A 25,069-nucleotide genomic window follows, 5' to 3' on the forward strand; every position below is an offset into this window, starting at 1 on the left:
AATCAACTCCAGTGCAGAACTCCTTCATTATCATAAATTCCAGTTGAGCATCTCTTTGGGCTTTCAAGATGGAGATGGATGTTAGCATCGCCTGGGTTTTAGCAGCTAATTTGCAGAGCATGCTAATGAACACATTGGATCGATAGAACTTCACACAGAAGCATATGTTACTTGGCTATAACTCTACTTGAGACAACAATCACCAGCAGGCGAACGGTGACCTTCCTTGAGAGAGAGGGGGGGGGGGGTGAGGGAGTTGGGGAAAGTGAAAGAGACATTGAGAAACAGGAGAGAGAGAGAGAGAGAGAGAGAGGGAGAGAGATAAAGAAAGATGGAGAGAGAGAGAGGAACAGAGGAAGAGAAACATAAAGAGAGAGAGACAGAGAAAGAAAGAAACAGAGGATGATGAGGCGTTCGCTACACTTCCTGAATGTAGGACAGCCACTTCAGTCTCTGAGCCTGTTTTGTACTGCGTCCTGTGACTTATAACCATCTACAGCGTGATGAGAGGCGAGGAGAGACGATCAGAGGAGCCTGTCCATGAATTCATAGACCCGACACGAAATGGCCTCGGCTGCCAACAATCTTGAAAAATATATTTTAAACCAAACGGCAGAATCCAGTTGGGTCCTCTGTGTTGTTTGAAGTGAATGATACGCCTGAAGCTTGTTCCCGTCTCTTAGAAATCGGATCTAATTCCTACCAGACACCGTCAGGTTCATCCTAGGGATTGTGTCTGCTGCAGGACTTGGTCTGTGTGTGTACCCACACACTCATGCAATACCTCTCTCTCTCTCTCTCTCTCTATCTTTATACACCATGCAATACTCTCACAAACGCTCTACAGGCCTTACAATACCCACACACACACTCTATGGACTATCCAATACCCACACCCTCTCTCTCACTGCCTCTCTGTCTTTCTCCATCGGGCATACAATACCCGCACATATTCTCATACAACAAACACACACACTCACTGGGATTGGACCATAACATATCCACAAACCCTCCCTGCGGACTACATTACCCACACACTCTCTCAGTGGACCTTCACCTAGAGGGGCTGGCTCTGGCAGCCACATACATTCCCTGGTAAATTATTGTGAATGGGGCCTGGTGAGAGACAAAGTGTTTTCTACTTGTGAATTAACCTCTGACAGGTTCAGGAGCGAGGAGCCACATGCAATGTGTTGTTTCCATATCCTTGTGGCAGCCAGTAAATACATTGCTCTTTCCAGTCACATACTACATTATCCTGTGTCCCTTTCCCTCCTCGCACAGGGCCCAGGGACAACCATGTTCAAAGCTGTAATGGTTTAGCCCGGAATGACGCTCATGAACGGAATACTGAGTGGAAAGTTCTGTCGGCTTCCACCCAAAGGTACACAAACAACAACATTATTGTACTTCATTGGCAGTAAAGCAAAGATAGTATGTCACATTCCTCAGAATTACCATAATGGAATATGTAAATGTTGTGCTGGTGGGCATGTTGGTGTGTGTGTGCATGCGTGTGTGCATGTGTGTACATGTGGATGTGTGTGTGTGTGTGTGGTGTGTGTCTGCGCGTGTGTGTTCTCGCTAGAGCTTCCAATGCCCTTGGTATCGGTTGTTTGGAGGATGTTTTCGTGTACTAAGGACATGTTGGAGAGAATGCCTCTTATCTCCTCGACGTGAACATTGAGAACCTCTGAATTTGGTTTACAATTATCCAATAGACCCCTTGGAATTTCTCTACTTTGTTTTCATCTGGCAGTGAGCACCACTCACTCAGGGATTCAGAGCCCTCCCCCACCCCTAGTCTCTCTCTCTTTATCTCTCTCCCTTTCCTTCGCCTATTTCTTCCTTTTTTCTCCCTCTCTTCCCCCATCTATCTTACCTCTCTCTCTCTCTAACTCTCTAACATTCTCTCTCCCTTGCTACCTTTCCTTATCCACAGTATAAAGGATCAATACTGTACTGTACAACTTTGTGGTGATTTTATTCTGAAAATGTTGCACGCTTACTTGCTTGCCAGATCGATTCGCATAATCTACTTTCTTTAATCTCTCTCTCTATCTTCTCAGGGTAGAAGTGGCAGGATCTCGCATCAGATTAGTAGGATTCAGTTGATGTCCTTAGGTCGGGTTACTGACCCCAATAGATCACAGGGTGACTTTCTCAACAGCGTGAGTTAAAACAATCCAGCTCCAGACCTCCATGATTAGCCCTCATCCGCTCCACTTCCTTCTAGGATGGGGGTGGTTCTGGGCCTTCCGGAATCAGGTGTCACTGTCCAACTGGACCTGGGTGGATCTCAAGGATTCCAATGTGCAGTGTAACAAGGTTCAGAGAGGCCTGTTGTTGTTCCAGTCAACTTAACCTTAACTACACCAACAGACTGGGCTTTTATTCAGTACTCGTCAGACTTTGTCTCTCACCAGGCCCCATTCACAATTGTGTCAGAAGCCATTCACTCTGAACCTTACCAGAAGAAAACTCTAAAGCTACTGTACAACACAGGCAGTGTCTTTGTTGTCACTGTTCATACAGGTTATTCCATATCTTCTCCTCAATGAGTTCCAGTCCTTTCAAAAAGAGCCAAAGGGACATCAAACCAAAGAAATGGGAGGGGGGGTTCATCTCCGCGGGGATCCACAAGGTCTAGTTCCTCGATTCTGACAGGCAAAAAACACAGAGGCAGAGGTGGCGTCATATCGTGGTGGAGATCCAAGCCTTGCTAAGGGCCTGACAACTGGCAGATCCCTCTTTGAACAACAAAAAGGTTCAAAAGAAACCAAGAGCGAGTATGCATCGAAACTGGCATCCGGAGCCTTCTAAATACATGCATTCAATCACAGGAGCCGTCCATGATAGAGAGAGAGAGAGGAGAGAGAGAGAGGAGAGAGAGAGAGAGAGAGAGAGAGAGAGAGAGAGAGAGAGAGAGAGAGAGGGGAGAGAGAGAGAGAGAGAGAGAGAGAGAGAGAGAGAGAGAGAGGAGAGAGAGAGAGAGAGAGAGGAGAGAGAGAGAGAGAGAGAGAGAGAGAGAGAGAGAGAGAGAGAGAGAGAGAGAAGGAATTGGACCAGTATTGTTTACAAAAGGATGTTTGTGAAATGCCCCTTGAGCCTTAGCCAGTATTTGATTACAGTCAAGCAAAAGCCTAAATAACTGAATGATTGATATTCAGAGGAGGGCTTCCCTCTGCCCGGCTATAGCTGAGGAGTCAGCAGGAGGCCTCACATCTCTGCTGTGTGATGTCACTTCACATTAAACGTGTCCCAAGCCTCATCCTTCCACCATTTTTTAGTCTCTATTGTTTTCTTTTCTTTCTATATTTTCTTTCTTTCTCTCTCTCTGCCTTTCCTTCTTTCTCTTTCTCGGTCACACGCTTTTTGAGCTTGTTACTCCAGCTTCCTGAGGCTGAGGAAACCGAAAGAGGAACTAGGAAAGGAGCTAGGAAATGAACTAGGACAAACGGTCAGTTAGCAAGCCCACCAGGCTGCCAGACTGACAGTCATTTAGGCCAGGAAATGAGGCAACAGCATGCAATATGGACCTAAGTGGGAAGTCATCAATTGAGTCACCTCCACTGTCTTCAGTCTCCCAGTTCTCCAGGGTGCCAGGCTTCACACTGACTTCATTAGGCGGCTGGCTCACACAGCGCTAGACATGTGACGGGGGTGACACCTTAGTGACAGGAGAAGAGATGAGAAGAAGAGAAGAGGAGAGAGGAAAGGAAAGGAGAGGATAGGAGAGTAGATGAGACAAGTAGTTGGCCCGTCCTTTGATCCTGATAATATATATGATGACAGGTTGCTAGCAAACACACACACACACACATCTCTGTGGCTGCTGGCTCACAGAAGCAGCTCAGTAGTCAGTAGAGTCAGCTGTAGTCCTTGGGGAAGGAGAGGGCAGTCCAGAAGGGAGCTTATGTAAATTCATCTCCATGTGTTTGAGAGGCCATGGGGCGCCCTCTAAAATTACTTGATTGTGCTCGGTGTAGAAACAAGTCACTCAGCGCACATCAAAGGATACATAATAAATGAGCAAAAATAAATCAATTTCAGAAATATATAAGAGATGTATATAGTAGAGCTTGTGCGAGAAATGGAAGGATCTACCATGTGCCTGTAAACCTAATGAGTAGATCAAGCAATACTTTATCATTATCTCATCTCATCTTATTCCTTGTCATTTTCTTGGTATTATTCACTGTATTTCTCTGTATTGATTCACATTACAGAGGGACAGTTGTGGAGAACCGGTCACCTTGTCCTTAGTGTGCTCAATTTATATCAGTCTGTGATAAAAGACCATCTACAGGCCAGTTGAGCCTGGTCTCCAGGTTTAGAGGTGGCTGGAGCCCCTGGATGAAGAGTCTAATATGTTGAGACTGACATGTAATATAACTGTCTTGTCTGTGAGTGAGAGTTTGCCGATTTTGTAAGACATCTGTTGGTTGAATTTCAGCTGTTATCATTGAGTATTTCATAAAGATAATTTAAAAGAAAAACATCTCCTGACCTTCATGACTCAGAGACGCTTTTTCGGCGTACCATATCCATGTTTCTGATCTATTCATTATTCTTCAGTTGTATTTCTGGTTCTGGTGTCACTTTCTGTTCCCTCGGCTAGCCGATGAATGTTAGAAACTCCAGAAGCCCAGACAGAAGCCATTGGGTAAAGACAGCTTTATCTTCCACAGGTGCTGTGCAACAAATACAAATCTGGAGGACCTGGAGATTTAGATCTATTGTATCATACATTTATGTTAAGAACGTAGGTGTACGCTGTTGTATTGAGTTGCATGCAGTGTATACATGTGGAAATGAGGACTACTGTTTGTGTGGGGTGACTTGCATCCAACTGGTACGGCCGTGAAAATTAATGCATGACATTTGGCATGCTGTTGTATGTGAGTTTGTTTTGGCTCCTGGGGATACAGGGTGTGTGTGTAGGTGTGTGAGCACGTGTGTGTGCACGTGTGCGTGCACATCTGTGTGTGTGTTTGTGTGTCTGCGTGCCCATGTGCCCGTGTGCGTCCATGAGTGTGTAAGTACAGTATGTGTGCTTGTGTGTGTGAGTGAGTGACAGAGAGAAGGATGCTCACACACACATAGCTCCTGTGGTCTCACAGGCCAGCACCTCGCCGCACCTCGCCGCACCTCGCCGCACCTCGCCCCAGCTCGCCCCACTCCTGGGGCTCTCTCAGTAGACTCGTGTCAGCCGTGACCTCTATTACACATCCGCACACACACACGTCCTAAGCTGTCGCTGAGGTACTCTTTCTCATGTCCCTTTTGCACATTCTGGATTGTAATCTAGCATCCCCGCACCTCATCCTCAGTGTTTACACCTCAGACGACCAAAACAATCTTCCCTCTCCCGGTTGCTGTGTTGCTCAGTCGTCATTCAGCCTGTCCTGCTGTGGGAGGAGTCATATATAAAAGGAGATAAGCATCCCGACTTGGACAGGAGCTATTTACACGGCACACCACTGCCGAAAGCTTCCAGACTTACTGCTTCCGCTTACACACCCACACTTACACACACACATACATGCACACAGGACACACACACGGACAAACACACGAAAACACATGGACACACACACACACTGACGGACACACTCACGCACACACAACCCCACAAACAAACACGATGTGTGTCTGTGTGTATATGTGTGCTTACCTGTTACACTGTAGCTTAACCTTGGTAAGCACACTGGTAGGATGTTAAATAATCTTTTATTAACAAGAAGGATTTTTTCTTGAAAGTATCATTTGTTCATTGATATTTAGTGATTGCCTTCCTACTGACCTAACTTAAGTCTGGAAAGTCTTCCCTTCCTAATCTTTCACCTCCTCCTCCTCATCCATCTCATTTTACCTCCTCTCTCCATTCTTCTCTGACTCCCCCTAGTTTCTCTTTATTAATCTACTCTCCCCACTCCCCCCACCATTCGCTTCTTTCTTTTTTTATCCCTCCGTCCTACACCCCCATTTACCCTCGTTTTCTCCTTTCTACTCCCTACCGTCTCTCCTCTCCTTCACCTTTTCCTCCCGTCCCATCTTTCTTCTCACCTCCCCTTCTTTCTTTACTGCTCACCCCTCCCTTCCCTCCTTCTCTCCTCACCCCCCCTCCCCTCCTCTCCCCTCCTCACCCCCCTATCCCCTCCTCCTGTCTTCATTCATTCTTCCCTTTCCCAGGGAGTTTGGCTGTCCTCTCTTATTCTCTAACACATGTAAATTTCTCTGGTTGGCATGTCAGCAAGGATTCTGACTTAATCATAACAATCTTTCTCTCCTGCTATGTGACTCACTCAATCTGCCACTCCACCTTTCTCTCAATTAAATTGGAAATATCAATTGTAATAACTTTATTTGCACAAGATGAATGGAATCTATTGTATCTCTCATACACCATCCTATTCTTTTCTCTCTCTATCTATCTCTCTCTCTCTCCCTTTCTGTTCTGTCTGTTCTCCGTCCATCTCTGAAGTGAAAGTGGTTGTTTAATGAATACATCACGCCGGCTCTTCATCCTCACTAGCTCCCAATTACAGTTAGAGGCTGAAATAAACCTCCTCAACCTCTCAGTGCTGAGAGGGCTCTCCTGCTCACACTGTTCATTAATGCAGCCCTCAGTCCATACTCCTCTCCCTGTCTCTGTCTCTCAACCTCTCTCACCCACACACTTTAGTCTACTCGCTCTCTTTCGCTTTCTCTTTCTCTATCTTACTCTCGCTCTCTCTCTCTATATATCGTTCTCTTTCTTTCTCTCTCTTTCTTTCTCTCTCTTTCTTTCTCTCTCTTTCTTTCTCTCTCTCTCTCTCTCTCTCTCTCTCTCTCTCTCTCTCTCTCTCTCTCGATGTCTCGCTCACTCTCTCTCTTACTCTCTCTCTGTCTTGCTCTCTCTCTTTTTCTCACTCTCCATCCTGCTGACACTCGGGTATGCCTAATTCAGTCTTTAGAGAGATAATGAAATCCTAGTTTGAACTTGGATGTGAAGACTGAAAAAGAATCATCTTTTGGGGGTGGGTATTATTGACTGCACTTGATTCGTTTCACCCAGTGCAATCCAAACCAGCCGATCAGTCCCCAGAGAGTTCACGGTGAGTCGAATCAAATTCCCCTACTCAACGGAGGTGTGTGTCCCACCTCCAGGGCTGTGGAGATCAGAGGAGAGCATGGTACTCCATAGGCGAAGCACAGAGTAGATGTTTGTAGAAGAAAGTCATGAGAACCAGGTTATCCAGGCTTTCCAGCCATCAAAGTGACTGCTCAGGAAACTAAAACCCTCCAATCCCTCCATCAATATTTACTGTCAGAATTCAAATAAATCAGTCGAGAACAATTAGGGCGGTTTCGGAGAGGACCGCACTGCAGTAAAACTGTGGACTGAGTCGTCTGCCGTAGCACGGAAACAGCTTCATCTAGTATCTATCTGAGACGAACACAAGGCCCCATAAACTAGGCTTGACTGTGGGAGTGCAAATTCCCCGCACCAACAACTACATTGATGAGAACACTGGGTCATCGAGAAACTGCTGAGCTCACATAGGGTGGGAGGGCTTAAGGGGAAGCATGAAGTGGGAGACAAAAGTCCATCGCTCCGAATTGTGAATTTAGGTCTGTCGGACCATGTGACTGATGTTCTTTATGTAAGCGAAATCTGTAGAGGAAGAGAGAGGGTCTCACTCGGCTGAACAGAAATGGGACAAAAAAGTTCAGGTCCTCTCCGTGAGAGATGGAAATAATGAGTCTGGTTTCAACACCGCTCGGCCCCCCTGCCCTGCACGTCCCCCTGTCCCTCCCACCGCCTCCCCCTCGCACCCCTCCCACCCTGCAGTGTTAAGAACCACACCGTGAAATATTAAAGGGGAAACCACTTTAAGATGCGTCCGATCCCCCTGCACTTTGCAGAATAACATCTCATCTGCACCCAGCGGAACGGAGGAGAAGTCAGACGCAGGGAAACCTTTATGTCACAGCCTGACCCCCCAACAGCCTGACCTTTCTCGTCCTGCGTACGTTGGCCTCTGCGAGTCCTCCGAAACAGGCCGCAATGCCTGTTTAAAAAGTGCTAGGAGTTTCGTGTCTCTGTTGAATGCTGAACTGTGCCTTCACTTGGCATTTGTTAGATGAATGCATTGGGCACAGCCATCAAGACGGTTGGGGGGGGGGGGGGGGGGGGGTGTTGGTGGTTGGGTGTCTGGCGACGCCTGGATTCCAGGTCACCAACCTTTGTGCCTATGTGTCACTTCGGAGGATTGTGTGTGTGTCTGCATGTTGTAGAAGAAATTGAATTTTAATTGAAGAATCTTCTGTCCTTATGTTGTTCACTAATCAATAGAACTAGTCATTGGATACTAGTTAGTATGTTCTCATGTGTGTTTACTATTGATGAGAGTTGATTGTGTCTTTTTGTCAGGCTAAATAGATGTCCAGGCTAAGGAGAAAGTTCTGGGTAAGCGTCCCTTGTGATGACTACAGGGAGAGCTCCACCTATGATCTCTCTCTGCCCTGAGAGTGGTCATGGGCTGGGAGCTGTGAATCTTGTTCTTTGTGACTGTTGTAACACCATTACTGCCTGACTGTCACTATCTGTATTTACTTTCTTGTGCCCTATAAAAGATAGTCCTCCGGTCTTCAGAGCTGAGAGAGACATGATCGAGACCTAAACCTGGTGTTGTGTTGTTATTTATTGTCTGCATTTATTGTCTGCTTTTCTCTCCCAATCTGCAGATTGATAATACTCATAAAATCCAGAACTCAACTCAGCTTAGTCATTCCGTTAATGAAGAGAACGACCAAACACTGTCTTTATAAGTGTGTGAGCGCATGTGAGTCTGCAAAAGAAAGTGATACAGAGATAAAGAGATGGATGGAGAAAAAGGAAAGGAGGGGGAGAGAAGAAGAGGTAGTGAGAGAGAGAGAGAGAGAGAGAGAGAGAGAGAGAGAGAGAGAGAGAGAGAGAGAGAGTAGATTACAGTTCACAGAACTCAGATGGGATTTGAAGGGTGATAATGACTTATACACACCCATGGACCCACACACACACACACTCTCACACACAATCTCACCACCACACACTTACAGTACTGTGAAAGACACAGGTGAACAGTGCTGTATTTATCCAGAAGCATTATGGGTCTGTGTAAATATCCACCCAAAGGTAGGGTATCAACCAATCATGTCAGCTCCCAGGGTGGACTGACAGATTTGGTGTTCTAACAGGATATGACAACACAGTTTCTTGTCTGTTTGCTCAGATAAAGAGAGGGTAGGTTTCAAGACACAGGGCTGGAGTGTAAACCTCCGAGAAGGCAGATCTTTATTATTGTAGAGTTATTTTTAAAGGACGTGGTTGGAGTGTACACTAGTTCTCCAAGAACAGGGAAAGCCCTACCCTGAAGCTTGGCTTGGCCTTGGATATGAGGAGATCTGGGGAGCTATTTTACAACCAGACTCAGAGCTATTGATCTCAGCCCTTGGATGCAACCGGAAGGCTTGGATTGTGGTTTTTTAATCCTTCATCAAACGGAATATGCATCTGAGAGTGTGTATGTCCTCTTCTATAATTTATAGGCATACATCAGGTATAATAGATATGCTGAATGACCAGAGGAAAACACTTGAACCATGCCTCTTGAATAATAATCGATATGTAATTTATACAGGGTGATAGAAATGTTTTGACCCTTCCTGGACCTTCCATTTGATTTGGGTGTTCTAATTAGAATTATATTTTTTATGTATGAATACCTTCACATTTTAATTTTTTATCAGACTACTTTCTTTTCTGGCGTGAGATTGATAGAGACTGTTGGTTCTATCTTCATTGATTTAGCATTCTCAAGTTAATACCCCATATTTAGTGAAGGGAAAGGCATTGTGTTCCAATGTCATTACAAAATGGATCAGGCCTCTGCTGTTTGTCAAGGCAGAAATCAATACTGCTTATTATTTCCATAGTTTCTCTAGCACCTCATTTTGCAATAGGGATTCTTAAAATCATTGCTCTCCACTGTGTGTGTGTGTTAAAGTGAGAGACAGGGAGACAGACCAACAGAAAGGGTGAGCGACACATAGGGAAAGAGAGATAGAGACAGAGTGGGACGGGGAGACAGAGATAGGTAAAGAGAGAAAGAGAGATAGAGACAGACAGACAGACAGAGAGAGAGAGAGAGAGAGAGAGAGAGAGAGAGAGAGAGAGAGAGAGAGAGAGAGAGAGAGAGAGAGAGAGAGAGAGAGAGAGAGAGAGAGAGAGAGAGGGGAATATATAGAAGGATGGGGGTAACATATTTGCCCCTCTAATCCTACTCAACAGTCTTAAGATTTGCTGGTGTGACCTTCACTTGTCTCTAAGGTTGCAATAAACCATGACAATTGATTTTCATTCTAGGCATTTTGTTGTAGGGTCCAATTCCTCCTACCTGATACCTCAATGAGAAATTCCTTAAATTCCTTAACTGAAAGAGATTATTTCTTAAGATGCATTAAATAATGCAGCTGCTCAATTTAGCGGCCAAACAACCTGTCACGCCAATCAGGCAGCCAACCAGTTAGGCAGCCAGGCAGCCAACCGTTAGGCCAATCAAACCATCAACCTGCTGCTGGTTTGGCAACCCAGCAGCAAACCTGACCTTGAGCCGCGTGACAAGCGGGCAGATGAGCGTTTCAGAGTCAAACGTAACTGGCCCTTTTCCCTTCCGTCAACACCGATGGGAGGGAAAAGCTCTCAACTCTGGACTGGACCGTTAAAGGTGCCCTATTCTTGGGACTACATTGGCTCCGGTGCAATACAGGAATTTTATGGGTTTTATCATGAGGAATCAATTATTTAGATAATTTACTCTCGTTCTACAGTTTGAAGTATAAGGAATCATTATGCACTATCCTGCTCCCTCGTCTCTCCATCCTTTCCGATCTCTCCTCGTCTCCCCTTCTCTGCACTGACAAGTGACGTTTATGGAGAGCCAGCGCGGCGCCGAGACAGCTGGAAACTCAACTGTCACAAACTAAACTGACAGGACAACGTTCCGATGTGACAGATTAAATCCAATTACTTTTTGTCTTAAAAAATGTTTCAGAGTCCTGGTTCAGGCAGGAGGACTCAGTATGACTTTAAGAATACTTTATTTCCCACTATACAAAACACTTCTGATTGTACATTTGATTTGATTTGGCATTGTGGTTCTGCTCGCATCGGCTCCCTGCCGCATCCAACAAGACACCGTCTCGACCTCCGAGCAGAGAGCAGCGACGCATTCCCCCTGAAACAGGAAACAGAAAACAGAACCAAGGGTGGAGGCCGGGGAGGCGGAGGCAGCAGGAAGACTGAAGTCTATGTCGCACTAGCGATGCATATGCCGGGACCCCTTATATACCCCGCCCTATTAGGAGGGAGTTCCCTGCGCATAAAATGACGCGTTGCTAGTGGCGCGCTATGTCTCACGTCCTCCTTCATGAACCAGCTCCGCTTGTTTTTATCATATCGGTTGAGTAAATCCTGAATTTGTGGTTTTAATTCTTGAGACAGACTAGGCTACTTATTGCTCTTTTGCTATTCTCAGCAGTTCATAATTACTTTGTATCAGTGAACAAGCTCAGCGGAAGAGAGGATGGACGAAATTAATCTGTTTGTGTCTCTCTTATTCCCTGACTTGGTGGGATATTTAATTTGCAGTATTTTTCTAATGTGAATTTCAAGCAGCAGCAGCTTTATTAACTATTTTACCCGTTCTCTTAATGCTCTCTTCATCATTCCGTATTTAATGATTTATTTCTCTACGTCTCTGACTTTATCTCCATCCTCCTCCCCTCGTTGTCCTCCATCTCTCCCCGCTCTCTTTCCATCCCACCCTACCGTCTCTATTTAATTTAATTTTCTCTTCCCCAGCTCTCCTCTCTCTCTCTCTCTCTCTCTCTCTCTCTCTCTCTCTCTCTCTCTCTCTCTCTCTCTCTCTCTCTCTCTCTCTCTCTCTCTCTCTCTCTCTCTCTCTGTCTCTCTCTGTCTCTCTCTCTCTCTCTCTATCTCTCTATCTCTCTATCTCTCTTTCTCTCTCTCTCTCTGTAGATAGTCAGTCTTCCTTTGGTATCTCCGTAACTCTCCCTGCCCTCTCTCTCTCTCTCTTCTTTCACATATTTTCTCTCTCCCTCTGCTGTACATCTTTGGGCATGTGCGTCTGTGGAAGCTGTGTGTATCACAGATGTTAGCATGCAAAGTGCCCCAGTGCTAATGAGTGTACTATAAATGCTTTATGAGACGAGGATAATATGTAGTTTACAGTGCGGCCTCAATACACATGGAACCTTTCCAGAATAACCAGCTGCACTGCAGTCTGTATGAATGGACTACTGTCTGATACACTACAGAAATCAGCCAGGACTGAAGCATTATGATGCTGTTTTAGCTGTTTAACTGGTTTCTCTGTAAAGTTAGTGTGTCTGCCAGGTCCCCTTTCTGACCTTCCTTTCAGCATGCCTGCCTGTCTGTCTGCTTTTCTGTCTGCCTGTCTGTGTGTATGTCTGTCTTTCTGTCTGTCTGCCTTTCTGTATGTCTGTCTGTCTGCTTTTATGTCTGTCTGCCTGTCTGTGTGTATGTATGTCTGTCTGTCTGTCTGCCTTTCTGTATGTCTGTCTGTCTGCTTTTATGTCTGTCTGCCTGTCTGTGTGTATGTCTGTCTGTCTGCCTTTCTGTATGCCTGTCTGTCTGTGTCCGTGTCTGTGTCTATGTCTGTGTGTCTGTGTGCCTTTCTGTCCTCTGGCTGTCGATCTGTCATGCGCGGGATTTAAACCTCCTACCTCTTGTGCAGAATGCCAGCTCTGTCTTTAGACTGAAGAGGATATCCAAGGATACTAACTGAGGGGGGGTTGGGGGTTATTCGGGGATATATTATGTCCTGAACACGCATGCTCATCAAACCCCAGATCTAAGCCCAGCCACCTGCCCTCCCGTTCAAAGGCACAGAGGTGAGGAGTGTGCCTGCATCGGCTGGCCTCTGCTGTTTTTAAAGAGAATACTTCTCCTCACATCTCCGAGAGGGACCTGAAGGATGGATGTGATGGGTGGTGTGTATGCTGCTGACTCAAACCCCAGGAGCTAAGACCTGACAGGCGGGAGAAGGATCCGGCAGGTGCTGCAGAGTCACGCATGCAGGTTAGAGTTGGTGGTCGTCATACAGGACGGATACACACACACACACACTTCCTATCTCACCCACCCATAAAAGCTGACTGCTTTATGTTTTCAAGGTGGTGAACTTATCAACTTTTGAACTCTATAATATAGAGTGGAACAAGATGTGCAATATGTTCCACGTCTTTTTCGTGTATTTGTTTTATTTTAAAGCATGCTGGTAGGGGGCAGGCTGGTATTGTATTTATAATTAATGACATCCGTCGGTTTGCATCCAGTCGACGGACTGTTTCATTTAGCCAAGCTTACAGAACCTGCTGTTAACGGCAAATATTTCCGTTTGGGGAGGGAACATGAGCTCCATCGTAAACGGTCTTTTCCATTGGTGGAGAGAGAGAGAGAGAGAGAGAGAGAGAGAGAGAGAGAGAGAGAGAGAGAGATAGAGAGGGGGGGGGCAGACCATTTAACTCCGTAATTCTCCAAACGGGAAGAACAGCAGGGACAGAAACAGAAGCATCTGGTGATCTCAGTCACCTCAAACTTGTTTGACAGATTTACGCTTCAAGTACAAGCGAGAGCACCGCTCAGCCTCGGACTCTCATGAATAAAGACCGTCACCTCTGGGCTTCCTCCTCACATTAAGGAGCTAATGACGCGCCTTGTTCAGATAATGTGATACTTTTTCCTGGCGACATTAGCTGTAGGTAAGAGACGTACCAGAAACATCAGGATGAGCTGATACAAAATACTGTAGGCCTAGACTACAGGATATGGGAGCTTTGGGGAGTTTTCATCACTCAGAAATAGACATTTAAACATGAACATTCCATGAACAAGTCAAATATTTTCTTCGTTCGCAGCCATATTTAAATGCGGTAGGCTACAGATTTTTCTCTCTCCTGTGGTTTCAAAAAATATAGCCCCGCCTTAATTTTCCACCGTCTCAATTTTTGCCCGTTACAGTTACACAGCGCCTCGCGCCTCCGTCGGTACTGAAGGTTACCTCGTGCGTATGCGTAAAGCTCTCGGAGACAAGACGGATTCTCCGCTGATTCCACCTCCCCTATGCGCGCGAACGGACGGAGATCAGGCAGCATCTTTCCAGGATTTTTCGAAAACAGAAGCAACACCGGAATAAATGTTTTAAAACAATGTTTTCGTAAGCAGTTCACAGTCTGTATGATAGCTAATTTGCTGACACTACGTATGGCATCTCTGCGCCCTTGCAGAGTCTAATCATTATTGGAGAACTACAAGGAAAATGTACCAAACAAACGGACGAAACCAAAGGCGCTAAATGTGGACATCTGTGGATTTAAAAGACGGATATCTGTATCAGAAAAATTTGAATTAAACTTATGGCGTGAAGGTAAGGATATAGGCACATTGTATCAAGGCTATCTATGCCATATGTACAGTCTTCGATGTTGTCGAACTTAGACATTTGTAGGCTACTGAAGCACTTCTTATATTTTTACTCTGAACTTAAGATACAAAGTGTGATTCTTTATTTCAAGATTCTAAGTGATTTATTGCGTGGCGTGGTATTATAACGAATCTTGATTCTCCCAAATGAGTCGCATTTTAGGCAATGCACAGACTGTTAGCCTATTTCATAAAAGGTATGACACCGCTAATTTCACAAATATTTTTTATTGACGATGATTTGTATGTGTGCGTGTGTTTGGTGAGCGTGTGTTTGGTGAGATTGTTTGTGCGCTCGTGCTGGCGTGTGTGTGTGTACAGTTTATGTGTCTACAAGGTTTATGTATGCAGCCTGCTGTGTTTTGCCTGTGTGCTGTGCTAGCATGCACTTCTGAGGCTTTTGTTGTTTTATTCTCAAATTAATAAAACAAGCGAAATTTAATTGTACCCCCCCCCTCCCCCCTCCCCTAACTGGTTTCGAAAGAACATACTGTAGCCTATGTCAAAGTAAAAATTGTGTCAGCATGAAGCGATTCCAGCGCATTTCTTGAACGTTTATTGCCAGAGCGTGACCCTTCTCCACGGTACTTCGGTATCTCCGGTATGCAGTGTGCGTTTGAAACGCTGTCTGCTCTCCCCCCACTTCCCCCTACACAATAATTGACTGTTCTGTTTGTGCAGCTCCGTGTGCCCGAGCACAGTCTAATAGCCAGTGGCCTCCTGGATCCAGGAGGAGACAGCTTGTCTGTGGACATTACAGAACCTGTGGTCTGTACTTGGGTCCGTCAACACGGAGCACATAACTCCTTCACACAGACACGCATAGAACTGTTACTGCCAGGAATCACAGTTAAACCCACTGCTGGTGATGATGAGGGTGTTGATGATGGAGTTGATGGTGAGGAGGAAGATGATAGCGGTGATGATGACGGTGATGATGCTGATAATGATGATGTAAGGGTGATGCTGATGGGCTGATGAACAAAGGAAGATGGTGAGGATGAGGAAGAGGATGAGCAAGATGAAGATGACAGGGGTAATGTCTTTCAGAAAGAGAGACTCGCAAGAACATTAGAAAAGTGCAAAACTCCCAAATGACACGTCAATGCACAGGGAGGGTACACCAAAATCACAAAGATTTTGGGATATTTATAGTTCCATAATTTCTATATTGCATGTTTGATAACCCTTCTACTTTGCAAAAACAAACAGGACCTACCAGCAATGATTATTGATCAATCCAGCCTATACTGTAATTCAGACATCAATACTCTGGGCCTCATTTGTTAAATGGGCAGCTAAAACACAGGGAGGTTGGCTGTGAGAAAAATATTGACATGGTACTTTCAGACTATAGACAGACCAGGAGCTTTTGTGAAATACACTTTTTGGTGGAGAGGTTCAAGTGATGGAGGGAGGATTATACACCAGCAATTTTACAAACATAACGGAAAAATATAATAACAAATATATACATAATAAATCCGTAAATATCTCAGATTTCAGGGTTCCGTCATTCTGAAACCTATTGATTTGCATCCGTTCATGTGGAATTGACCAAACAGTGATTAGACTTCATTGCTTCTGTCTGCAGTGTTAATGTGTTAATGGCATGTAGTTAACACGTTATCATACTGCCTGCGATTCTGAAAAAGCTCAGGGTGCAGCTGTGTGTTACTCATCACTGTGGCAGTCTGTCTTTGTCTTCTACCTGGTAGAGTCCAGTCTTGTCTCTGTAACATCCTCTTTCTCTCTCTCCCTTACAATCTCTCTCTCCCTCTCTGTCTCTCTCCCTCTCTGTCTCTCTCTGTGTCTGTATCTCTCTCCCTCTCTCTCTCTGTCTCTCTCTCTCTGTCTCCCCCCTCTCTCTCTGCCTCTCCCTCTCACCCTATCTCTCTCTGTCTCTCTCTCCCTCTCTCTCTCTGCCACATCTGTCTCGTCCATTTGTGTCTGTCTCACCGTCTATCTTCCTTTCTCTTTCCTTCTCTCCCTCTCCCTATCCTTCCCCCTCAATATCTCCCTCTTTCACCCCTCCCTCCCTTTCTTTTCCTCTCTCCCTCCCTTCCTCTGTCCTCTTGTCATATTCAGTTGCCTTAGAGTCTCAAAGTATCCTCATTCTCACTATCACACGGACACACAGACACACTAACTCTTAACTGACACCTGGGCAATGACAGTAGTGGCTGAAACGGTCTCGGTCAGGTGCCTCATTTCAAAACATTCCACTCCCTCCCACTAGAACGATGTTGTCTTTCTACAGCGATGAACTTCGCTCCACATCTCCTCCCAGCAACCGCTCAACGACCCGTCCAACAAATAATCAGATGGTGTCCATCAGATTCCCATCGCAAGTAAATTGTGTTTATAATGTCAGTATCAACTAAATGAACAACAAACAACAACTGCAGTACGACAGCAGCCGCCCAGTTAGGTTTGTTAGTTCACTGATCTGTTCACACATTTAGTTTGACGTTGAGCGGGGCCCATTTTTTATTTTGACCAATCAATCATTTAATAGTGGCGTCCGTCTCTACTGCTGGAATGCCACCCCCCTCCCCACCCTCCATACCATCCATCAGACCCCTCATTGGAGTCCTCCTGTCAGGTGGAAGATGGAGGAGGCAGTTAGGGCCAGAGACCAGAGGAGGCAGCATCCGTTAGCTGGTGATGCTCATGGGCTGCTTACTGTTGTTAGAGGTAGACCTGTTTTCTAAAGTGTGTGTGTGAATGAGTGTGAGTTAGTGTGTGTATGTGAGAGACAGAGCAAGAGAGAGCGAGTGAGGGTGTGAGTGTGTGGGTAGGCGTGTGTGTGTGAGAGTGAGTGTGTTTGTGAGTGTGTGTGAGAGTGAAAGACTGTGTGTGTGTGTGTGTGTGTGTACAGACGTGTGAAAAGACGTCAGAGCGAGCGTCTGGTTTTAATAGTGTTACATAGCGCGGCCTGTCGTGATTTTGTCCATTGCTATAAATCTAGCTGTAGTGTGTGTTACAGCCGTGTCTGTGATGCACAGCACCGACGGGAGATGTGTTGTTGAGATGTGATCCTGTTTAGGCGTGATTCATCTCAGTGTGCTGGGGTTACCTTGACCTGCAGGCCCTCATGTAAAAACATAGTGTTCCTAATGTCCCACCTTGTCTCTGTTTCCTGCTCTGCCAGCATCACTGTAGAGGAGCACCCGCTGGGCTGGAGAGGAGGAGGAGGAGAAGGGAACAGGGTACATGTTGTGTGTGCTAGAGGTGTCTGTCCAGAGTAACTGGGTGCTTGTTCGGGTACCTCAGGTCTGGTCCTAACCAAGCTGGATTGGAGATGATGGGGTTTAGAAAAACAGAGCTGTTGCTGCAATTGACCTGTTTTCCTGTCTCTGTGATCTTACCTGTTTTGACGGTGTGTCGGTGTGATCTGCCTGGTACAGAGCCTTCTTCCCCTGAGAGATGTAGACATGCCACTGTTTCAGTCACACACAACCAACAGAGTCAGAGAACCCCACTATCTCTCTATTACTGCGTGTTAGACACACACACACATGTATCTGCCTGAATGTCTTTACTATTTAGCTTTGTAGCGCTTGACACTCACAAAAACCATTCTGGATTCATCATGGATCTCTGTGGAATCCCCAGCTGCACCCGTCAGACAAGTGTGAGACAGATTGACAGAGTGAATGAATTAAAGGATGGACAAAATGGAGAGAGAAAAGAGAGAGAACGAGAGAAAACAAAAGCCCTGGAGGGGAATGAAATCTCTCAACAATTATCTGGCTTGGGAACATATAGAGCCACAATGCTATTAAATGAGAATGTGGGATCTAGTCCCAGTCTGCCTCCAGACCCAGTCTGCCTCCAGACCCAGTCTGCCTCCAGACCCCAGTCTGCCTCCAAACCCACTCTGCCTCCAGACCCCAGTCTGCCTCCAGACCCCAGTCTGCCTCCAGACCCACTCTGCCTCCAGACCAGTCTGCCTCCAGACCCAGTCTGCCTCCAGTCCCAATCTGCCTCCAGACCCCAGTCTGCCTCCAGACCCAGTCTGCCTCCAGACCCCAGTCTGCCTCCAGACCCAGTCTGCCTCCAGTCAGAGTCTGCCTCCAGTCCCCAGTCTGCCTCCAGACCCCAGTCTGCCTCCAGACCCCAGTCTGCCTCCAGTCAGAGTCTGCCTCCAGTCAGAGTCTGCCTCCAGTCCCAGTCTGCCTCCAGACCCCAGTCTGCCTCCAGACCCCAGTTACACGGACCCTTGTTAGATAGATCCATGGATGAACATAGTGATTGACACACACACTCACATATGCTCCACACACTTGCACACACACTCACACACTTGCACACACACTATGCTCCACACACACATACAAACACCACAAACACATGAAGGCTTGCACAAGCTAACACACACACACATGCAGACCTCTGAGGTGTGTCAGAAACAACATTAGCTAGGCTTTGTGTACAGCCAGAACCTTTTGTCTTTTGTGTTTCTAGTGGCAACCACAGGCTCGCTGAGCACAGAAAGAGAGCAGCAACGAGGTCAGACCAGGCGCAGAGGGCCAGAGTGCTGGAGTGGCTATAATCTGAAATAGCTCTTCGGCGCAGAGGGCCAGAGTGCTGGAGTGGCTATAATCTGAAATAGCTCTTCAATTGCTGTTGTGACATTTCACCCGGAGGGGGTTCAGTGGGGGGGCCGGTACGGGTGTAGTGGTCTGGGGGGTGGTGGGGGGGAGGGCTGTTTTGCCGGGCTAACTCAAGGCCCCTGCGCTTTTGACCTTTACAGGGACTTTTATGAATAATTTGTCCCGTCGAATGCTTTCTTTAGCAGCACTGCTTGCGAAAACTACTTTTCTGTGTCAGCACAACCTTTTTTTATGAGAGCAATACAGACTGGTCATTAAAAAGAAGCTTAATGGATTCCCCTTTCTTTCTTTCCCTGTAATCATCTGGTTGGATGTGATTCAAAGTTTCTGAATGCTGCATTTTTTCTTTGTGTTTATTGTTGGTTGTTAGAAGAGATGAGAGAATTAGAGTTGAGGAGAGTTGAGGAGAGTTGAGGAGAGGAAAGAGAGTTGAGGAGAGGAGAGCCATCAGAGACCTTTCTGGTTGCCGGGTGCTGGTTGCTATGATGGAGCTACCTGCTCTTCCTAATGAGGACGTCTGAGGCTCGTTACCCAAGGTCCTCTCTGCTCAGTACAACTCCTCTCCTCTTCTCTTCTTTCCTCGACTCTCCTTTCCCCTTAACTCCTCTTCCTACCTCTCCCCTCCCCTCCTCTCCCCTCCCCTCCTCTCCCCTCCCCTCCCCTCCCCTCCCCTCCCCTCCTCTCCCCTCCTCGCCTCTCCTCTAGTTAAACTACAGCCCAGATTCCTGGTGGTTCTACCACACCCTGTTGCCTAAAACAGCCTCACATTGTTTTGAGGTCTTCTGTCTGGAGTGTTTCTGTGTGATCATGCTGGTGCTACACTGCACGGACCCTTCATGGCCCCTGTGAACTCACGCTGTTGTATCGCTACCTGTTTGAAGAATCCTGGATATTTCATTAGTGGGATTCATATCTTCTTTGTGGAGGTCTGTCAGGATGCAGTGGGATCTGTTAGGAAGATAACTGCTCGTGTCACTCATGGCTTCTCTGTAGAATGCAGAGGGGTGTTGAAGTTCTGTCTGTCTTTTCTCTCCTTTTTCTATTTTCATTACCCTTTGCTTGCTCTAAGAGATCAATTTCATTTTCTCTCTTACTCACCCCTTTCTTTCTCTCACTCACTCAATCAGCCATTTTTTTCACTCACTCTTTCACCCCCCTCTCCTCCATGTCTCTCCTTCCGTATCTGTCTCTCTCTCTGTCTCTCTCTCTGTCTCTCTCTCTGTGTCTCTCTCTCTCTCTTAAGATAGATAGTCAGCCGTATCTAAACACCTGGATGGATGAATCTAGGATTCTTTTCCCACCCAGACAATCTCTCTGCCATCTGGCCCTGCATCCTCCCCGGTCCTCCCACCGGCTCGGCACTAATCCAAACACGCCGGGCCGAAACCGACTGGTTCTCATACGCCCTTGGAGACAAAACGGGCGGCCAAACTCATCTATCGGGAGAAATCATTTAGCTTGTTAAATCTTGCATGCGTTGGATGCTTTCTTAGGTCGATCCATCCCCATCTGCGTCGGTTCTGAGGTGCAGAGAGGAGCGGCCTGCTCGAAGGCCAGGGTTCGAACCACAGCTCGTTCGAGTTGCTCCCGCAAAAACGTGGTAAGAGAGAGAGAGAGAGAGGCAACATCACAACAGGAAGATGAAGACACAGTAATTGCTACTCTGTGAAAGGACTTTTATTTTCGTCTCTGTGAGACTTGAAGTAGCCTGGTTTAGAGAAAGGCTGTGATGACTAACCTCGTGTCGTTCTGTCGTTCACAGTCACAAATGACAGCAATTTTAGTCGGGGAATCGTTGATAGATAATTGACTAGCTTCCGTCAATGGTTTTGACCCGGCCAGTAAGAGGTCCGAGGCGGATGGAAAACAAATTTAAAAAGCCTTTATCTGAATTGAGAATCAACCACTTTGGTGTGTATTGACAACCATGTCTGCTGAGGTCTCTAATGTTGTAGGCATTCACACAGACACACATTCTCACACACACACACAGACACACTTTCTCACACACACACACACACAGACCCGTCGCATGGGTCGTGCCAACTGTGCGACCGCACAGGGCCTTGCGCCACTGGGGGCCTCGCGCCTGCCTGGTTTACAATCACGTTTTGCACTGTTTTTTTTTTTGTTTCTACTTCAAACCTTTTTTTACACATGCACACACAGCAAGGCACACACACGCAGGATATGACTATATAAATGTCGGAATTATGGACAGTCCCCGTGCAGCTTGAAAGTGATTCACGCACACACACAAACTCACAAAAACACATGCACACACACAAGCACTCATTCAGGCACACATTCACACACAAACATCTACACATAAGCACCCCTATATGAGGTTATATTGGGAGCAATAATGTGGATGGAGGGTGATGTGAAATAATCTGTGGATGTAGGTAGAGAGAGAATGGATGGAGGGAGGAAGGAAAGAAGGAAGGCGTATGGTTGTGTGTAAATGTTGGAGGGTATGGGAACAATAGATTAAGGGATGGTAGGATGGAGAAGAGAGGAAATAGGGTAGAGTAGAGATGGAGGGATGGAGAAAAGAACAAGGAGGATATGGTCAAATGAAGGAATAGTGGAGCTATGCACCAAGTAAATAGTTAATTTACCTGTTATTGTTTGATGTGTCCTGATTGGATATATTATTGTTTCATGTATCCTGATTGGATATGTTATTGTTTGATGTATCCTGATTGGACACGTTATTGTTTGATGTGAAGATTCCTGAGGGAAAGCACGCCTCTCTAATGGCTGCTGGTGCTAGCAGTTGCTCTTTCTCTGTGGCTTGAAATGGGCATCCAGCTGTACTGAAAGCATGTTTCCTCAGGTCTGGATCATGCTGTGTTTCTGTTGTTTACATTTGTATAGGTCAGAGATGGACAGAGAAGTGTATTAGTCAGGATGATCTTAATTCACCTTCCTTTCCACAGTATTGATCTGTTTGCCGTAAAGCTCTTTCCACCTTGTTGGCATGATGCAGGTGACAACTCTAGAAAAGCTTCCATACATGTGACCTGTGTCCTCGCACACAGAGCCTTTGACTCCCACTCATAGCTCACAGGGTGTACAGCCTACTGTATGTGACAGGAGCCTGTAGATGCTGCCCTGGAACATGTTCCAGGAGGATAAAGAAAGGGAGAGAGAGAGAGAGAGAGAGAGAGAGAGAGAGAGAGATGGAGAGATAGAGAGAGAGAGAGAGAGAGAGAGAGAGAGAGATGGAGAGGTAGAGAGAGCGAGAGAGAGAGAAACAGGTGGGAGGTCAACCAAGAGGAGCAGGTGGCAGCAATAGCTGCTCTGTTCTAGTTCTCTAGTGCTCTGTTGTAGTCCTCTAGTGCTCTGTTCTAGTCCTCTAGTGCTCTGTTCTAGTCCTCTAGTCTTCTCTTTTAGGGATCTTGTGTTCTGGTGTTTTCTGGGTCTGATACTCGTGGTAACAGTTAGCTGTTTTGGTGTTCATGTGTCTTGGAGTTCAGGTTCTGATATTCTCGTGTTCTGGTCCTGGTGTGGTAGTTCTAGTGGAGCTGTTTTGTTCTCAGCTGCCCAAGCTGCAGGGAGGGAGAACCTTCTCAAATAGATATGGAAGGAGAGTGATCCAGCGGATGAGTGGAAACAGCACAGGACATCTGCAGGATGCAGACACACACCACAGACCCCAGGTCCTGGCCTCCCATCACCAGGAGAGTCTCCCTCTCCCTCCTCCCATCACCAGGAGAGTCTCCCTCTCCCCTCCCATCACCAGGAGAGTCTCCCTCTCCCTCCTCCCATCACCAGGAGAGTCTCCCTCCCTCCTCCCATCACCAGGAGAGTCTCCCCTCCCATCACCAGGAGAGTCTCCCTCTCCCCTCCCATCACCAGGAGAGTCTCCCTCTCCCCTCCCATCACCAGGAGAGTCTCCCTCTCCCTCCTCCCATCACCAGGAGAGTCTCCCTCCCTCCTCCCATCACCAGGAGAGTCTCCCCTCCCATCACCAGGAGAGTCTCCCTCTCCCTCCTCCCATCACCAGGAGAGTCTCCCCTCCCATCACCAGGAGAGTCTCCCCTCCCATCACCAGGAGAGTCTCCCTCTCCCCTCCCATCACCAGGAGAGTCTCCCTCTCCCCTCCCATCACCAGGAGAGTCTCCCTCCCTCCTCCCATCACCAGGAGAGTCTCCCCTCCCATCACCAGGAGAGTCTCCCTCTCCCCTCCCATCACCAGGAGAGTCTTCCTCTCCCCTCCCATCACCAGGAGAGTCTCCCTCTCCCCTCCCATCACCAGGAGAGTCTCCCCTCCCATCACCAGGAGAGTCTCCCTCTCCCCTCCCATCACCAGGAGAGTCTCCCTCTCCCATCCCATCACCAGGAGAGTCTCCCCTCCCATCACCAGGAGAGTCTCCCTCTCCCCTCCCATCACCAGGAGAGTCTCCCCTCCCATCACCAGGAGAGTCTCCCCTCCCATAACCAGGAGAGTCTCCCCTCCCATCACCAGGAGAGTCTCCCTCTCCCTCCTCCCATCACCAGGAGAGTCTCCCTCTCCCCTCCCATCACCAGGAGAGTCTCCCTCCCTCCTCCCATCATCAGGAGAGTCTCCCCTCCCATCACCAGGAGAGTCTCCCCTCCCATCACCAGGAGAGTCTCCCTCTCCCCTCCCATCACCAGGAGAGTCTCCCTCTCCCTCCTCCCATCACCAGGAGAGTCTCCCCTCCCATCACCAGGAGAGTCTCCCCTCCCATCACCAGGAGAGTCTCCCCTCCCATCACCAGGAGAGTCTCCCTCTCCCCTCCCATCACCAGGAGAGTCTCCCCTCCCATCACCAGGAGAGTCTCCCTCTCCCCTCCCATCACCAGGAGAGTCTCCCTCTCCCTCCTCCCATCACCAGGAGAGTCTCCCTCTCCCCTCCCATCACCAGGAGAGTCTCCCTCTCCCCTCCCATCACCAGGAGAGTCTCCCTCTCCCCTCCCATCACCAGGAGAGTCTCCCCTCCCATCACCAGGAGAGTCTCCCTCTCCCCTCCCATCACCAGGAGAGTCTCCCCTCCCATCACCAGGAGAGTCTCCCTCTCCCCTCCCATCACCAGGAGAGTCTCCCCTCCCATCACCAGGAGAGTCTCCCTCTCCCTCCTCCCATCACCAGGAGAGTCTCCCCTCCCATCACCAGGAGAGTCTCCCCTCCCATCACCAGGAGAGTCTCCCTCTCCCCTCCCATCACCAGGAGAGTCTCCCCTCCCATCACCAGGAGAGTCTCCCCTCCCATCACCAGGAGAGTCTCCCTCCTCCCCTCTGTCCTTCCATCCCTCTTCCCTCACAAAATCCCTGTTCTGTTGTTTTGTTCTGTTTTGTTCGGTCATGTTATGTCCTCTCCTCTTCTCTTCTGTCCTCCTGTCCTTTCCTCTCTCCTTTCCTTTCTTCTCCCCTTCTCTTCTCTCCTCCAGTGCCCCCCCCCCTCCACATACCTCCCTCCCAGGTGTCAACTTAACTCTCCCTCTCTCCCTCCTCTCTCTCCCAGGGCCCTTCCTCGGCCTTCCTCACTCACAGCTCATGGATGTCCTTACCCAGTATGCCTACAACGAGAGTTACTACGACAATGACACATGGGGCCTCAACGACACGGAGCGCGTGCAGAAGCACCCGTACAACTACTACGCCATGCTCCTCACGCTGCTCATCTTCGTCATTGTCTTCGGCAACGTGCTGGTGTGCATCGCCGTGTCCAGGGAGAAGGCTCTCCAGACCACCACCAACTACCTGATCGTCAGCCTGGCCGTGGCTGACCTGCTGGTGGCCACGCTTGTCATGCCCTGGGTGGTCTACCTGGAGGTAGGGAGAGATGCCGGACTGACACACACACACACACACACACATACACACACACACACACACTCACACTCACTTATACACACACACACACACAC

At 47.5% G+C, this 25,069-nt stretch overlaps 1 protein-coding gene across 1 annotated transcript in view; it reads left to right on the forward strand.

Annotated features, from left to right (window-relative positions):
• The first annotated feature begins 14,097 nt into the window (after positions 1-14,097).
• The window catches only part of drd2a (dopamine receptor D2a), a 25,462-nt gene continuing 14,490 nt past the window's right edge, over positions 14,098-25,069 (forward strand). The window contains exons 1-2 of the mRNA XM_062473183.1: positions 14,098-14,498; positions 24,664-24,974. Coding sequence (XP_062329167.1) covers positions 24,696-24,974 — 279 coding nt within the window. The 5' untranslated portion in view covers positions 14,098-14,498; positions 24,664-24,695. The remainder of the gene's footprint in view (positions 14,499-24,663; positions 24,975-25,069) is intronic.

This window comes from Osmerus eperlanus, chromosome 11 (genome assembly GCF_963692335.1).
Source record: "Osmerus eperlanus chromosome 11, fOsmEpe2.1, whole genome shotgun sequence".
Taxonomy (NCBI): domain Eukaryota; kingdom Metazoa; phylum Chordata; class Actinopteri; order Osmeriformes; family Osmeridae; genus Osmerus; species Osmerus eperlanus.